At 32.3% G+C, this 19,262-nt stretch overlaps 1 protein-coding gene across 1 annotated transcript; it reads left to right on the top strand.

Moving 5' to 3' along the window:
* Positions 1 to 16,577: 16,577 nt before the first annotated feature.
* LOC144547816 (disease resistance protein RGA2-like) lies at positions 16,578 to 17,899 on the top strand. The gene is made up of 2 exons (XM_078296503.1): positions 16,578 to 16,949; positions 17,228 to 17,899. Exons 1-2 carry the CDS (start codon positions 16,578 to 16,580, stop codon positions 17,897 to 17,899), a joined length of 1,044 nt encoding a protein of 347 aa, XP_078152629.1.
* The last annotated feature ends 1,363 nt before the right edge of the window (positions 17,900 to 19,262 follow it).

Genomic DNA, 19,262 nt, shown 5'->3' with positions numbered 1-19,262 from the left:
GATCCCTGTTCAAAAGTCACTTCTAAATAAATATGTAAAATATTTGAATTCTTCTATTTTTAATTTTTTTAGAAAACAAAAAAATTCTGACAAAAAGTTTCGGTGAAAAACTTTTTTTCAAAAATAGAAGATTCCAAATATTTTATGTATTTACCTTAAATTGACTTTTGAACCGGGATCGATAACTCAGATTCCAAAAAAAATTATTTTTCAATAACATATCAAGAAATATTTTAATGTCTTACAGCCATAATTTACCCTGAAAAATATTGATCCGGATTATTTGTCACAGTCTTTCTAATAAATCAAATTATATAGTGTTCCATCCATTTTAAAAAATATATAAAAAATATTTCTAATATTTTAATAAAAAAATAACTTATAATATTTTACGTTTAATTAAAAAATATTTAAAACCGGACATTTATTTCCGGTTTTGGAATTTCAAAAGCAAAACCGGAAATTTATTTCCCAGTTCTGGAAATCCAAAACTGAAAAAATAAATCTACCGTAATTCGGTCTAAAACAGGGAAATAAATCAGCAGTTTGGACAGTTTTCGAAATCTTGTCAAACAGAGTATCGATTTTGAAATTTAATATTTTTTTTGGATATTAATAAAAAATTCGGGAAAAAGTAAGTTGTGCCAACGGATTTAACTGGATTAAATTTTGATACCGCTATGCATGGCTTCTGCTAATTAATCGGATAATTAGCAGATATATGCTCATTTCTTGGTAAAAAAATATCTGAATACGTATCCGGTTGTGTTATGGATTCTGATTCAGTGCGGATTATCTGTATCTGTTTACACTCCATTAAAACTTATATCTGTTGAAAATGATCTATCTTACGAATGATATAACTACATGTGAAAATTTAAAATTTTAGAATTAATTTAGCATAAATTCAAGTGATAAAAAATATATTCAAAATTGAAAGGTTAATAAATTAATTTTAATGTATTAATTTTATTACATGTAATTTATATGCTACACGTCACAATTGTATGTACCCAACAATGTTGATGTCAAATTGAGACTCTAGTTGCAAATGGATTTAGTAGGTAGCTTATTCATGCAAATATTTTTTTTTTGTCAGATTGATTTTCTGTTATATTTTATCTAATTATGTACAGTATGTATTCAGAGCAAAATTTCCCTTCGTCGCTTGTTTTTTTTTTTCTTTTCATTTTTTATATGAGTCATTTTTATCTATTTAACTCATGCAACTCATGTTATTTATTATGCTGTATGGACTCATAAATAAAAGTTATATTATGCTATGGTTATAAATTAAACATAAGTTATGATTTTTTTTAAAAAATTAATGCTTCAAGTCGCCATGTAGTTTTAATAATATAGAATTTGGAGGTAGCCAAAATCCACTCTTGGGCCTAAATTAAATTCTATGAATGTATTAAAGCAATGTTAATGTATAAAAGCAAAATGCAAATTGAGGCAAGTACTTCACAATTGAAACATTGTATATTAGTCAACCTAAAAATTAAAGTGCAATACTGGCTTTTGAGGCAAGTACTTCATTATTCTATTTCAATTGAAGGTTAAGTATCAGTTTGGTGTCAATCTGAAATAATTTGATAGTCTGAGTTTGGATTTTTAATTCACGTTTTTTTTTAAATGTTAAATTAAGTCTCACTTTTTTTTTTGCTTACTATGTGTTAAGACAAAGTTAATGCATCACCCCTCTCTAAGCTTGAAAGGAGGAAAAGCATGATATGAAGTGTACATATTGTGTTATTTGCATGCTATGTTGCATGGATATGAGTATCCGATACGTATTGTGGCCGATACGTCAGCTGGTGTATCTAATACGTATCGTGACCGTATCAGACGCATATTGATACAGGTACGGACCCTTATATGGAGTATCCGGGTTACATAGTTTGTACGGTATTTTGAATGAACCACAAAATTTACAGGAGTATAATTTTTAACTCGTATATAATTCAAATTCTTTAATTTTTGATATTCTAAACGTGCTATACATCCACGTGTATGTATGGTTTTATGCCATGATTATTATTGATATCAACATTTGTCGTTCTTCTTGTTCAAGTTTTAAACAAAATGTATTGAAATAATTGAGATTTTGAAGGAAATTAAATATAAAAAGGTGCAATACGGTATTTTGTTGTGTTGCCAAATAAAGAAAAGGGGGAATTTCAAGTATACATCTCAAAAAAAAAATTAAATTACATATTTTTCTCTCTAAATTTCGTAATTATATTTTTAGCCTTCCAAACTTTGAAAACTCACATATTTACCTATTTTACATTTTATAAAAGGAAAAAAAATTTCAACAAGCTCAAATTCGAACCCGATATATTCCTCTATCGTCCGATCCGCTTCAGGTATGCATCTCCTATTTGTTCTTCTTTAGTGACTTGTTTTCATCAACAAAAACTTTCGATTTTGGTTATGCATCTGATTCTCTCTTCCTTATTACTACTTTCTCTGTGTGGCTGCCCTGACAATCATTCTTTAGATTTAGGCTTAGTCTTAATTGAGATTCTTATTCTTTCATTTCGTTTTATTACTCGTGTACTTAAATTAATGTCTCTAAATATCTCATAAGTGCTTGTTGTTAATAATATATGAGATCAACTGTTTAGCATGAACAAAAAAGAGGAAAGGGTAGAAATTTAATAGTATTTTGAAGTGCAATACTATCCTTTTAATTTTTTATATGGGCTGGGATTTATCAGATGATGGTACGACTCACTTTAACTGCTCTAACTGTACTGGACCAACAGCTACAGGCCCAAAAAGCATTTTATGTTTTAGGCCCAAACAGAAGCGTGAAGGCCCAGATAGAGTGCTGTGCAATTACAATTACACGCGTCCCTCCATACTTAAATCTTCCTGACACGTGTCAGTCAATTCTTCATCTAAATCTTTTCTCTAATCTCTTCCTTTCTTCGATTTCTACAAACCATGTCTCACTCTAGTTCAGTACTAGCTATTTCTATTAATCCATCAATATCAGTTTTGCGATTAAAAGAAAAAAAAAAGATTAATGTCAGATGCACAAGGAGCACAACCCAAGGGGTCTTTCACCGCCACCACCTATCATAATGCGACGGGTGTTGCCACAGAAGATCCACCGACAATGGCCATAAGGTCTGACAAGGACGAGCCGGGGGTGCCGGTGAACAATTTGGAGGATAAGGCCCTTCTTTGGTGCCGGAGCTGATGGAAAACCTGATCTCGGTGTTGCCGGTATTGGCTAGACCACAAAGTTTCCTCTTGTTATCTATGTATGCAATGTAATAAGTTAGGAAGAAGGCAATGTGTATGTCTTGATTATATAGTAGAAAAGAGGTGTACTAAATAACTATTGAAAAGTTAAGCTTTCTCCTTCCTTTGTTTTTTCTTTTTGTTTACTTATTTCAAATGAAGCATCCTCACATATCAAGCAATGGCAAGCTGTTCTATAGGCATCTCATCACTCCAACTAGAGGGGGTGATTTAGAGAGATATTTTGTGAGAGGATTTTGTATATTATTAGAAGCATCTTATTCCAAATAGGTAGCTATGTGGACTATGCAATATGTAATATGATGTGCTGAGGTGACCTTGTAAATATTACACTTTATTTTATTTTAATACAGCAAATGTCGGAGGGCATCTTGTCCCTGACCTTCAAAAAAAAAAAATTCGCTAATAAAGGGAGCATTATTTATGAATTTATGAATTTGCGCTGTAACCGACCGGCTAGACAAAATGGATTTGCATGTGAACTTGTGAATATGATTAGCGAAGAGGAAAAGAGCATTTGATTTGTGAACTTGTCTGAGTGACAGTGACAGGACAGGCTGATCAGGCCTTTGATCAATCACTTCAATTGGGCTTTCCTGAAATGAGCATCAGAAATTGGGCTTTTCTGAATCAACATCAGAAATTGGGCTTTTCTGAATCAACATCAGAAATTGGGCTTTTTCACAAATTAATGGATTTTTTTGTGTTTATAAGAATTTGGTCAATTTCGAACAACAATGACAAATAGATGGGTCCAAACAAAAAAGTCTCGTTTTAGACTCGATTTTTGATGCATTTCCGATTTATGGTCTAAATTGTTCGAGAGAAACGGAGCGGAAATGTGGAGCAAAGCTAGGATGGGATGTGCTCACTAAATGAGTTTGGTGAGCACAACTTCAAAAATATATCGAATCGACTTCAAATATCGAATCCAAACCGTTCAAATCTATGTACTTCATGAATGATTCATACATATGCAAAATTTTGAAAGTTTCGAGTTTATTTATAACAAGGTCAAGCGGTTAAAGAAATGATAAAAATTAAATATATAAAAAAATTTATAAATCAATTTATAAAATATTCTTTTCATTGACCGATTGACCTTGTAGCAAATAAATTCAAAACTTTTATAATTTTGCATGTACATGCATCCCTCATGAAGTATATGAATTTGAACAATTTGGATTCAAAATTTGAAGTCGATTCGATATACTTTTAGAGTTGTGCTCACCAAACTCTCTTGGTGAGCACATCACACCCTAGTTTTGCTCTAAAAATGTGTGCTCTTGTCGGTCTTTTTCGAAATTAATAGAGCACAATGATACAAATTAATTACATTACTACTACTGTTATTATATCACAGTAGGGTATAATGTTATATTATTCCAACTCGCTGTTTTATCAAATAATATTTTCTTCTAAATAATACAAATTATATTATTTTAACTATTGTCTGAATAGATATAATTGACTGTTTTCTTTGATAATTTTCTATTGGACCAAGTGGAATGATCATCACAAATTTTTATGTCGGCCCTCAATTTTTAAAATTGAAACAAAATACAATTTTTATTATAGGCCTAAGATGAAGCGTCAGGGCCCAAACAGAGTGCTTTGCTATTACAATTACAATTATAATCACACGGGTTTCTTCATCCTTAAATCTGACAGACACGTGTCAGCCAACTCTCCCACGTGTTGGATTGCCCCCGATCATCCCTTAGCTAGTAGCTTATTCATATAAAATATTTCCCAATTTTCTTTCGTTCTATTTCTACAAATCAAATCTTACTCTAGTTCAACAGTTGAGGTTTCAGTACTTGCTATTTCTATTTTTCCATCAGTATCAGTTTTGCAGGTTAAAAAAAAAGAAAAAAAGAAAAGAAAAGATCAATGTCAGGTGCACAAGGAGCACAACCCAACGAGTCTCTCACCGCCACCACCTATCATACTGCACCGGGTTTTGGAGATGATAACATGTAGTCTTGACATCGTAGAACAAGACTGTAAAGTTTTACTTAAAATCTCCAAACAGATCGTGAGATATCATCTCTCAAAAATTGCCCGAACTGCTGAAGGAGTGCTTTTGAGTCCAACTTTGCATCTCTGGTTATCATAGAAAAACATCTTCAAAAATCATGAAAATTGACCGACATATAGTCTTGATATCGTAGAACAAGACTGTGAAGTTTCATACAAAATCTCAAAACAGATCGTGAGATATCATCACTCAAAAATTAATTGCCGGAACTGCTGAAGGAATGCTTTTGAGTCAAACTCTGCATCTCTGGTTAACATAGGAAAATATCTTTAAAAATCATGGAAATTGACCAACATGTAATCTTGACATTGTACAACAAGACTGTGAAGTTTTATTTAAAATCGCCAAACAGATCATGAGATATCATCTCTCAAAATTTGTTCTAACTGCTGAAGGAGTGTTTTTGAGTCCAATTTTATATCTTTGGTTATCATAGAAAAACATCTTCAAAAATTATAAAAATTGGCTGACATGTAGTCTTGACATTGTAGAACAAGTCTTAAGATTCATACAAAATCTCTAAACAGATCGTGAGATATCATCACTCAAAAATTACCCGAATTGTTGAAGGAGTGCTTCTGAGTCCAACTTTGCATCTCTGGTTAACATAGGAAAACATCTTCAAAAACCATGACCGACATGTAGTCTTGACATCGTAGAACAAGATTGTGAAGTTTCATACAAAATATCTAAACAGATCGTGAGATATCATCACTCAAAATTGCCCGAACTGCTGAAGGAATGCTTCTGAGTCCAACTTTGCATATTTTGTTAACATAGAAAAACATCTTCAAAAATCATGAAAATTGACCGACATGTAGTCTTGACATCGTAGAACAAGACTGTGAAGTTTCATACAAAATCTCTAAATAGATCGTGAGATATCATCACTCAAAAATTACCTCGGCCATTTGAAAAAAGCAAAAAAATAAAAAATCGGACCGCAAATATTTTATACGGTCCGGAATTTTAAATCCGGACAGCAAATATTCTGTGCGGTTTGCGCATTTTTATAAATTTTGCTAAACCGTGGTTATTTATAATAAAATATATTTTTTTTGGGTAAAAATAAAAATCTCGGTACATGCATCACTCATAAAGTACATTGATTTGAATGGTTTGGATTTGAAATTTGAACTCGATCCGATATACTTTTAGAATTGTGCTTACCAAATTCTCTTAGTGAGCACATCACAACCTAGTTTTGATCTAGAAATGTGTGCTCTTGTTAGGGGTGTAAACGGTCGGATACGGATCGGATAATGGTCAAACCGTATCCGTATCCGTTATAACTTTTCGGATACGGATACGGATACGGATAGTCTCGGATACGGATACGGATCGGATGTTAAACGGATACGGATACGGATCGGATTTCGGATGGATACGGATACGGATATCAATATAATTCGGATAATTAAAAATAAAATACTAATGCACATTCTAGTAAAAAGTAATATCTAAATATAACTTTTTGCGACATTTAATATTTTTCATAAGTTCGTTGGTTACAAAACATATATCATGTTAACAAAATAATAGGTACTAATCATGTCATATTGTTCATCAAAATGTACCAATCTAAGCTGAATAACATTCTTTTTATCCATGTAGGATAAACAAAAACTAAAAATGTTTTAAATCATCTGCATCAACAATGCCAATTTCAGACTTCTTCTTCTGAACCAACATCTTCTGCTTCTACTTCTTCAACAAAATCATATATTGATGCTGTGTGGCCTATATATATAAATAATCAATCAGAAATATACATGTAGATATAGTTTAATAAATCAATTTACTAAAAAAAAGAAATCATAATTTATGTACACATTATTTTTGAACCAGCAACAAGTATAGTTCTTTTATTCTAATTAATTATACAATTAACATAATTTATACATACCACTGTTTTTTTTTATTTGGCACAAATCGAACCTTTTGGTTTTGTTCAGAAATCATGCCCTATTAATCAATCTTAGTTGATTTCGAGATGAACCAAGCTGTTAGAATTCAAATGGAGTAAATATGAAGATGGTTTACCTTTCGAAGCTTGTAGAAGAAGCAAAAGTGAGGTCACAGTAAAAGTAAAAAAAAAGGAAGGCTATAAGAAAACAAATATTAAAATATTATTTGTAGACCAAAAGTCTAAGGTTGTATACAGTAGAGAACCAAATTCAACCAATATTTGAAACCTTATTGTAACAGGCCGGTGGAGTTTGGGCCCAGTTGAGAAAATTCGAATATCCGAAATAAAGAAAATATCGGATACGGATAATTATCTGTATCCGGATCCGTATCCGACTTCATATTCGAAACCGTATCCGTATCCGTATCCGTTAAAAAAGTATCCGAATCCGGATCCGTATCCGAAAATATCCGTATCCGAATATCAGAATCCGCTATTTTTCGGATTCGGATCCGGATAAATCCGGATAATATCCGATCCGTTTACACCCCTAGCTCTTGTCCGTCTTTTTTGAAATTATTAGAGCACAATGATACAAATTACATTACTACTACTGTTATTATATCACATTATGGTATAATGTTATATTATTCCAACTCTCTGTTTTATCAAATAATATTTTCTTCTAAATAATACAAATTATATTATTTTGACTATTGTCTAGCTGTTTTCTTTGATAGTTTTTTATTGGACCAAGTTGAACGATCATCACAAATTTTTCTGTCGGCCCTCAATTTTTAAAATTGAAACAAAATACATTTTTTATTATAGGCCCAAGATGAAGCGTCAGGGCCCAAACAGAGTGCTTTTCTATTACAATTACAATTAGAATCACACGCGTTTCTTCATCCTTAAGTCTGACAGACACGTGTCAGTCAGCTCTCCCACGTGTTGGATTGCCCCTAGGGGTGTCAATGGTACCATTTTAGCCGTTTACCCGACCCGTATCGTATTCAATAAGGCGGGTATAGGTAATGTTTTTTTTTCGTTAGCTTATTGGGTATGGGTATGGATAAGAATTTTTTTTCGTTAAATAAATAGGTAAGGGTATGGGTAATGACTATTTCGTACCCATTACCCTATAGGGTAATCATAAAATTCAAATATATATTCAATTCAATTTCCAACCCACTTAAATGTATATTTAATTCAATTTCTAACCCACTTAAATGTGTGTTCGTGTTTTTGAATTTTTATTATTTGTAAAAAATAATTTAGTTGGAATTGATTGCACATTTATTTTATTTTTTATTAGAAATGCAATTATATATGTGTTAAAATGAATGATTTTTTTATGTTTAATTTGTAAAATATAATAATACTAATTATTATACTAGTATTATCCGTTATTCACCCGCTACCGTTTCGTTACCCAATAATATTAACGGGTAAGGGTAGGGTAGGGTAAGATCAATTTTTAATGGGTATGGGTAGGGTATGGATAAGGTCAATTTTAATGGGTATGGGTATGAAAATGTCTCCACCCGACCTGTACCGTACCCATTGACACCCCTAATTGCCCCCAATCATCCCTTAGCTAGTAGTTTCTGCATATAAAATATTTCCCAATTTTCTTTCGTTCGATTTCTACAAATCAAATCTCACTCTAGTTCAACAGTTGAGGTTTCAGTACTTGCTATTTCTATTTTTCCATCAGTATCAGTTTTGTAGGTTACAAAAAAGAAAAAGAAAAAAAGAAGAAGATCAATGTCAGGTGCACAAGGAGCACAACCCAACGAGTCTCTCACCGCCACCACCTATCATACTGCACCGGGTTCTGCCACAGAAGACCCACCGAAGATGGCCATACGATCTGACAAGGACGAGCCGAGGGTGCCGGTCAACAAGTTGGACGATAAGGTCAATGATGTCACTAGTGGAAAAACACTAATCTGGATCGGTTATTTACGCATATTAGGATCGGACCTAGAGACGATCCTGATCCAAGCAATACAAATGCAAAAATTAATCTGGATCAATCAAACAGCCGCTACTAAAAGTTTGAATTAGGATCGGTTATATGTAACAACTGATCCAAATTAGTACCATTTGGATCGGTTATTACAAAGTAGACCGGTTTTAATGATTTGAATATGTCATTTAAGATTCTAAGCTTGTAGTAAATCAAACTTATCTTTAATGTTCGTGCTTGATTGTAGTAAATCAAACTTATCTTTAATGTTTGCGCTTGATTGTTTTCCTGACGTACATTGTCAAATTAAAAATAACAAGTGTTAGGGGGACCTAGCATGAAATACAAAATTGGATTCTATTAAGGATTAGTTCTCGGACTTTCTTGAAATAAATTATGTATTGAAGAAATAACTTAATTTTTAAATTGAGACAAAATATTATTAATAAGACTGAACGTTGAATTTTTTTTAAGGTCAATAAAGTCAATAAATAATTATACAATAAAGTAATTAATTTCATCCAACTATAATTAATCTCATTATATTTAATTAATTGACGAACAATTATAAGTAAAAAATTAATAAATTTCAGTCATACAATTAAATTTGATGATAATTAATATTTCATCCAACTATTAAAATATATTGATGAATTTATTTGTTCTGTCTTAGAAATTTTAAAAACTAAAATTCCTTCTATGATATCAATTACCAAATTCGTAATTACTTTTACATCCAAATTTGCTGAGACTAGCTGAGGTTTTCATCCCGGGGTTGGATTTATTTATTTAACTATCGATGTCTAGAAGGAAAAATAAAATTCAAAATAGTTTTAAAATAATTTTGGAAATAATTAAAAAATTAATAATAAATAGCAATCAATTTGAAGTGCAACGACTCTTTGAACCAATAGCTAGCAGCCTTCCTTTCTTATATAAAAACCAGCCTTCTTGCCACCAGACAATTCTTTATAAAAACTATTATATTTCATTTGTTTCATCAATGAAATAGGCGGGTTATGGAATCCTATTGCAAGAAGAGAGTTGATGGTGAGCAATTAAGAAATACAAAACAAAACAAAACAGAGACAAAGTAAAACTTAAACTTAAACTTAGATGAGATGGAAAACAAAACAAACAAAACAAAACAAAACCTCCGTAAACAGAAATAAATAATAGAAATAGATAGAATAAAAAATAAAATTGCAAAGTTGTAGAGAATAGGAAGGCTGAGCAGGCAAGGTAGCATGGCAACGAGGCAGCGTGACAACAACGTTTTCACACCGGAGAATGACGAGGAGGCTAGGCACTGAAGTGGGTATCACTTGAGAAGTTGCCACCTCCTGCCATATGTACAAAATTAGACATTGTTGTACTCTTCTTATTACTGTGCTTCACTGGAGGATCAGGTATTAGTCAACTGTTAATACTTCCCTTCAAACCGGTTTGCTAATTTCGTGAGTGCCAAGGAATTTTTTTGATTCTAGGAGATATCGCACAACATAGTTCCTGAGAAACATGGCCCATGAGAGTCAAAAGGAGATTATTTTTGCATAATATGACTTCTTAGCTGGTCAGGAGAAGGTATGAGAACAATACTGCTAAAACGAATCATCAAGTTTCTCAAATCGAAATATTTCTAATTTCATTATCAAAATTGATCACCTGACACCATATATTAAACATTTTGGCTCTATCTGCCAGTACTTCCATGAAATATCATGCTGGCTAGTTGTTGTACTGGTCAAGTAATTTTACCGGTCTTATCTGGTACCCATATGAATATCAGTACTGGTACAAAAAATCAGCCTGTACTGTAATGTTTCTGGTCATGTTTGCTTGTGCTACTCAGGTTAAGTTTTGGAACCTATACACCATCAAGTACTGATATTTTTTTTGTAGTAGTGTGTGATACCTACTCTGCAATCCATCCCTTTTATAATATACACATTTGTTTTTATTAGAATTTTTTATCTTCCGAAAGGACGTTTTTGTTGAAATTTTATAGAAGAAGAGAAAAAAAAAAATTGGATTGGGAAGTGGGTTAATCACAAAATCAAAAACATAGTTGTTAATAGCCCATGCTCATCCAATGAGGAATAGAAGAGACGAATAGAGATTGAATGCACTAACAGAGTAGCTTGACATCAAAATCTCAAGTCTTTTTTAAATTATTGTAGAATAACATATTTTATGTGGCATTCACAGAGTTACAATCTGTGCAGGATAGGAATACAAAACAAATTGTTGGTATTTGGTAGTAAAGGCAAAGTAGATAGGTTTTGGATCAGGACACATTCCGAGAGATGAATTCGAATCGCGAAGCAATCTCTAGCGACGAATTCGAATCGGATGATCTCGATCCGAAACCCAAAAATTGGGTTACGGATCCGGACCCCTCTGCAATCTGTCCTTTTTATAATATACACATTTGTTTTTATTAGAATGTTTTATTAGAAGAAGAGACAATTTTTTTTTTTAGGATTGGGAAGTGGGTTTCTCACCAAACCCAAAACATAGTGTTCTTAATAGAGCCGTTGTTAATAACCCATGTCCATCCCTGAATTGAGAATTATTAATTTAGTTTTGTCCTGTCCTCTGAGAAGCACTTTATTCCCTCTTGATTCATGAAGAGAGGACCCTTGTCCTTTTATTTTATGTCATTCGGTTACCTACTCTGCAATCCTTCCTTTTTCTAATATACACATTTGTTTTTATTATATTGAGCCATTTTTAATTTGGAGCTTTGCATATTCAGATGACCTATAATTGGAAATTATATGGTATTCTAATCTCTGATGAATTTCAGACTACACAAATTCTATTCAAGGTGTCTATTTTGTGTTCTTATTTAATTAAGCGGTTTGATTAAGGAAAGAAGAAAGAAATTTAAATTATTTTAATCGTACCTTAATATTTAGATTTAATGTGGCGTTACATAATTACTTATTTTTAAAAATAAAATTTTCAATTATATCATACGTAACTAAAATTACATGACGTTTTTCCTTTGAATACTAATTTCGAGATTCTATGTAAAAATGTTGAGATTAATCAAGTAATTAAATCCACTAACGAGGCTTACATCTCAAAGCCGAAAGTATCTAGATAAAAATATTTTATAATTATGAGCGTGAGGACAAAGCTTAAATTAAGAAGATTCCCTTATTATATCACAAAGCTTAAATTAAGAAGATTCCCTTATTATATCTGTACCACGTTGTACCTGTCCACTTAAGACCAAGGCTAGACCATTTCAAAATTTGCAGTAAGATCAATCATTTCAAATTACGTACCTATTTGTACCAGTCCAATACAAAAAAAAAATTAAATGCCATACATTGAATTGGCTTTAATTCAAGGCTCCATATGTATTTAGGTGGTTTAATTCTTAGAAACAATGGGGGTCCATCCGGATCAGATACGGTCAGATTGGATAGTGGTAATATCATATTCATATTTGTTTTTATTTTTTGGATGAGGATATATGAGTCGGATATTAAACTTATATTAATAAATCGGAAATTAAACTGATACAGATATAATTCGGATATCTAATTTAGACATTATGATAAAATTAACATGTTAGTCAATAGTTCTTTATTATTAAAAAGTAAAAAAAAACTTAAGAAAGATGTATAATTAGGACATTCAATTATTATAGTAAGAAATAATATTTTTCTCATCATGTTATGACATTACAAATACATGTCACCTTAACAAAACTTAATGACCAGCATAAACAAACTTTTTATCAATACACAGAATTTTGAAATAATATAGAATTTAATTTCTGTGCGAGATTTTCAGTAAAATTGTTCTTTTGTCAATATATCAACAAGTTTATTTGGATGTTTTTAAGCTTAACAGCGAGATTTAATTTCTTTTGTTGGATTAGTTGACTCAAGTCGTTGGTCTCTCTCCAACAAAAGAATTGATCTACGTTCATTTATTTCCTAAATTATATGTCATGGCTCAGTTGATCAGTAAATTAGTAGATATGAGGTCAACTTAATTGGGAAAAAATTGGATCTAGCTAGAAAATAATATTTTACAATTTAAGGAATTGTACGTAGTTTAGTTATATTATATATGTTTCTAAATCATAAATCGAGTAAACAGGGGGTAGGCCCCTATTAAATAATTAGTTTAAAAAAAATCTATATTATTTCAAAATTCTGTGTGTTGAAGATAATCATTCACAGAGGTCATCACAATTATTTATTTCAACCAACATAATTACTTAAAGATAATATAATTAAGGTCAATTGGGACTGGTTGACCTCTCTCCTTGTTACTGCATGCAAACCAACGTAGATGGCATTGACATGGCACAAATTACTTGATTATTATGTATCATTCAGATTAAGTGATTTTTTACTTATCTAAAAAAATAGTAAAAAAATTCTAAAAAAAAGTAAATTTGGTTCGCAAGTACATACTCATATGGAGATCATATTGAACTCAAATATTGAGCCATTGTACGGAGGCCCTCTATGCTATGCATAGTACCGTAGCCAACTCCTATATATAGAGAGAGAGAGAGAGAGATGAGCTACGGTGAGTTACGAAGTAAAACGCGTTTCTACTTTACGCCGTATTTTCATTTTGAAAGTTCAAACGACCAATCCAAACCGTTAGATGTGATCTCCATATTGAAATGTGCTTGGAGACCAAATTTTACATTTTTTGAAATTTTTTTACTATTTATTAAGCAATTTTGAAAACTGCTGTTTTGCTGTAAACAGTACAAAACAGTAAAAATTTCTGGACCATCGGATCAGCGTTTTTCAAAATTGCTTAATAAATAGTAAAAAAATTTCAAAAAAATATAAAATTTGGTCTCCAAGGACATTTCAATATGGAGATCATGTTGAGCGGTTCGGATCGGTTGTTTGAATTTTTAAATCGCAAAATATGAGTGTGAAGTAAAATAGTTGCTTTACTTCGCAACTCATCGTAGCCCATCTCTCTCTCTATATATATATACAAGTATCATACCTGTGCGTTGCAACGGAGACATATTATAAGAAACAAATATATCAATAAAAAATAATAATTACTAAAAATCAAGACACATGTTAATAAAAAATTTATATGATTCTGTATTTTTAATTAACTTTAATCATGAAATTTTAAAACAATTTGATGATGTGATGATTCTTTATTTTTAAGTACCAATGATATCAAATAATAGCTCGATTCGAATCTAATATCAAATATCATACAAACAATTCAATATCGACATATAATATGATATCAAAAAATATAAATAAAAGTGTTATCGTGTGTATGTATATGATATATATACACACACACATATTATAAGAGAAATATATATTCACACACACGTTCCAATTTATATTCTTTTTTGTTTCCAATTTATATTATTCTCCTTCTTTGTTTCCAATTTAGAATATATACACACACATACATTGATATATTATATATTGAAAATATATTCTAAATTGCCCACACCAATATGTATAGAAACAAAGAAAGAGAAATAAGAAAAAAAAATTGATTTCCATTGTGATCCGTATAGAAACGAAGAAGAAGTAAGGAAACAAAGAAATAAGAAAATGGAATGTGGAGTCTTCTCAATTGAAGAAGAGATATATGGAAACAAAGAAATAAGGAAACGGATAAATATATCGCTAAATTTCAGAATTTGTTCAATTTTAATTGTAACGTATCATGTGGCAGCACATGTAATGAGTATGTTTTTAACTAAATTTAGACTTCTATACATAAAACAGATGCATTTAATCAAAAGAAGCCAAATTATGTAATTGGAGGGCTGAGATCAAATCCGAAGTTTCATTTTTTAATTGTAGCCGTTGACGGATTGGACACCCAACTTGTCTGGTTTTTAGTACAACACTTAAACCGGCTAAGAAATTGTTCAATCCCCTTTAAAAAATTTGTGCTCAACTCCAAGAAAAAAGAACTGTAAGATGACATAAGGGTTATGAAAACTGATATAGGGATTGAAACAAAAACTGGTAGAAGTGTTTTGACAAATACTATTTATTTTATCAGGTCTAGCTAATTTCTAAATTGCAGTCAAAGATTTTACAAAATATCCTTTCTTGTTTATTTCAGGATTGATTGTGTTCGTATGAGGTTTATATATATTTTTTATTGATTGTTGGTACAATGTTAAGGGCTTTAAAGCAGAAGTGATGACATCAATTTCAAGTTGATTGATCTCATACGCAAGCAAAGCTGAGCAAATAATATGAGAACAGAATAATGAAATGAGCAAGGGATGTATTGGACTTCATCTTAGCTGTGTTCTTGATGGATCTTTTTTTATATAAAATTCTAATGTATCTATATGTATAACAATTAGGTTTAGTTTTGTAGGTTTGGGTAGGTTGTAATTTAGAGCTTATGGTTGTTTGGATATGTTTCATTTAAGGAGATATTTATTCATGATGGATTTAGAATTTTATCAAGTTTATGCTATTAAATGTTGCAAAATATTTGTCAATTGGTGAGGGATACTTTTTATTAGGGTAATTTGGGGATTTTTCTTTATAATATGTAATTCAGTAATAAATTTTGTAATGTAATAAAGAGTGTGGATTTGATTAGTGTTGTTATTTTTTTTTTAATCTTTTGATTACTTCACTTCTCAATTTGTGAATATCCTGCTTATCATGATTCAAATTGTTTTTGTAATAATATGTATTGTTTGTGCAGCTGTGTGTGGATGGAAAATTACATATCAGATAATTTGTTATTTCTATAAATTGAATAGAAACACACACAATTGAACTTGCAAATTGTCTTCTCAAAATATTAGTCTACCAACCATGAACATTATTGATTGATATAAAATGGTACAATAAAGTTTGAATTTGAATATTTAAATAAATAGAAATAAAATCTATTGATACAGTTGTACCAACCGCAATTTGGTACAACCAACATCAATTACATTTATGTGTGCATGATAAAAATATATTTACAATCCACAATATTTAAGTTCTAATCCTAAATCATATAGAGTGTTGTCCAATTCTTGTTGTAACTAAGACAAACAGAGGTAGTTCACATTTCTTGCTGGCTTCTATCCTGGGTCGATCCTGAAGCGTCTATCAATGAAAATGGAAAGGCAGAGCAGGTCTCACTTTGATCCTTCCTCTGGTAGCCTTTTATGCCTTCCTGTCTATCCGAACTACTCCCTTCCCATTAATTAGTGGCCCCACTCCACCTAAAATATTCATTTCCACTCTCGTTAAATAAAAAATAAACATTGAAAGTCTTCTCCACACCACTTCTCCTCGGAACTCTACACATTCTCACATTCACCACTCAGATCTAAGGTTCTTTCCTAATAGCCTCTTCAAAGAAATCTACAGAGCAAAATGGCAGGGAATTTGATAACCTCTCTGCTCTCTCTAGCCACCAATATGCTCCCCTCAATTAGAGCCTCTGTGCAGGCTCCTTCTTCCTCTTCCTCAAATTCTAATAACTCCGAAAGGGGGCGTGCTCGAGCTTTTGAGGAGGATCTGGAGAGGCTGATGCAAACTCTGGAGCGGATCAAGACCACACTGTACGATGCTGAGGAGAGGGAGATCAGAGACCGTTCTGTAAAGCTATGGCTCAAGGAGCTGAAGAAGGTCGCTTATGATGCCGAGGATGTGCTCAGCGAGTACCAGTATGAGGTCACCCGTATCCAACTAGAGGCAAGAAAGGCTTCTGAAGTCTCAGGTTCTCACAAGAAGAAGAAAATGGAGGTTAGTACCTCGTGCATATAGATATTAAAAATTATCTTACTTGTGCAAATGTTATTTTTCTTCTAAAAGTTAATAGAGGATGCTTGAATTTTTTATTTATTTTTTAGCTAGATTGGTATTCACCGGAATGTATGGTCACTTGTTATATTATCAGCTTTTCCAATCTAACATCAGAGTGATCACATAATATAATACAGTTCCAATCTAATTATCATTTTTAAGTTAACAAATAATGAAATTTGGCATACTTTATAATATATACATTTCTTTCTGGACAGTACATTGAGTACATTGTTCAAATTCCGGATGACATGGTTGATCGGCTTAACAAAATAAGAAGTCGATTTGATGAAATTGCGAAGGATCGTGAGGCTCTCCAATTAAGGGAGAGTGATGGGGCGAGGCGTCCAAACAATAAACTTTTACAACCCCCAACGGGTCACATGGTAGATGAGGCAAGCATTTTTGGGAGAGATGCTGAAATAGAGGAGGTAATCAATTTGTTACTATCTGAAAAAGAAAAGCCCTTTTCGGTCATTTCGATTATTGGAAAAGGTGGTCTCGGAAAAACCACCATTGCCCAACTGGTCTACAAAGATGAGAGGGTAACCCGGTGCTTTGATTTACGTGGGTGGGTATGTGTCTCTGAAGAATTTGATGTTGGGAGACTCACTAAAGCAACCATTGAATCAGTCCCCAAAATCAATTACAATTTGAGTGAGTTTTCATTACAAGGGAAGCTTGCAGAAACTGTGAAGGGAAAAAGAATACTCCTTGTTTTAGATGACCTGTGGAACGAGAATCAAAGTCTTTGGGAGTTGTTCCTGGTTCCTTTTAAAGAAGCAAAGGTTGTTAGTATTCTTGTTACAACAAGAAATAAAAAGGTTGCAAAGGTCATGCAAACAACGACCTATTTTAGTCCTACTAACTTGCCTGAAGATTCATGCTAGCAGTTGTTTCAGCATTATGCATTTAGTGGTACAAATTACACTGGGCAAACACTATTCTTGAAGAGAAAAATGGGAAGGGAGATATTGAGAAAGTGCGACGGGTTGCCATTGGCTGTGAAGTTGATTGCAAGTCTCCTTAGGCATGAAACAAATGAAGAGGATTGGAGAGAGATTTTAGAAAGTGATATTTGGGAATTAAATTCATCGAATGATATATTCCCAGCACTTCAGATCAGCTATGATCATTTACCTCCCCACCTTAAGCCGTGTTTTTTGTTTTGCTCTATGTACCCAAAAGATTACATATTAGAAAAGATGCATTTGATAGAATTATGGATCTGTCATGGCTACATTGAGTCCAAGGGCAAAAGAAGAATCACAGAAATTGGTGTTGAATATTATGAGGAGTTAAAACAGAGGTCCTTTGTTGATGATTTTTCAATTGGAGCTCTAGAACGTTGTAAGTTGCACGATATAATCCATGATCTTGCTCGACTTAATTCTGAGAATGAACATTATTCGGTAGAGATCAATCAACCACTTGATATTCAAAAGGAAAACGTTCCGCAAGAAGCATGTCATTTATATGTAGGTGGTTTCTCTGGATATGCAAATCAAGTTCTCCAACAAAATCTGGTGGGTTTAAGAACTCTTTCTATCGAAATGAGAAAATGCAATGGAGATTTAGAGCACGAGTATTTTATAAACAATACCGAGGCAATGGACCTAAATTCAAGCTTGTCGGAATGTTATAAAAAATGTTTGAGAGATTTTCAAATATGTAACCTCACAAAATTTGAAGCACTCAGGGTATTGGAATTGAAAGGGTTTAATTTGACAAGAATTCTTGATTCCATTTCCGAGTTGAAACATCTAGTTCATCTTGATATTAAGTGTCGATATCTTAAAACATTGCCATTATCTATTGGCCTCCTTTACAATCTACAGACTTTAATTCTCGATTGTTATTCCCTTGAATATCTACCTGAAAGTATTGGTTCACTTATTAACTTGCGGAGATTAATTATGGAAGACGGTCGTTTTTTGGATTATCTCCCGCATGGGCTTGTTAATTTTCCAGCAATAAAGACAATGCAAGCATTGTTGACAGTTACAAATGTAGCTTGGTTAAACGATATGACGGACCTTGAAGGAAATCTCACTATTTGTGGAGTGAGTAATTTAAAAGATGCCCAGCGTGCTAACATGAGAAATAAGTGCAAACTTGAAGCTTTTAATATAAACTGTGATCCTGATTTCATCGGTTGGTGTCTTGACCCTGCGAAATCAAACCTGGAAATAATCCTCGGACCAGAAATAAATGCTGATTTTTCTTGGTTAGAATCCCTCCAGCCACATCCTA

This window comes from Carex rostrata, chromosome 32 (assembly GCF_964058835.1).
Source record: "Carex rostrata chromosome 32, lpCarRost1.2, whole genome shotgun sequence".
Taxonomy (NCBI): Eukaryota; Viridiplantae; Streptophyta; class Magnoliopsida; order Poales; family Cyperaceae; genus Carex; species Carex rostrata.
The sequence above is the reverse complement of the archived record's forward strand: the minus strand, read 5'-3'. Positions and strand labels throughout refer to the sequence as shown.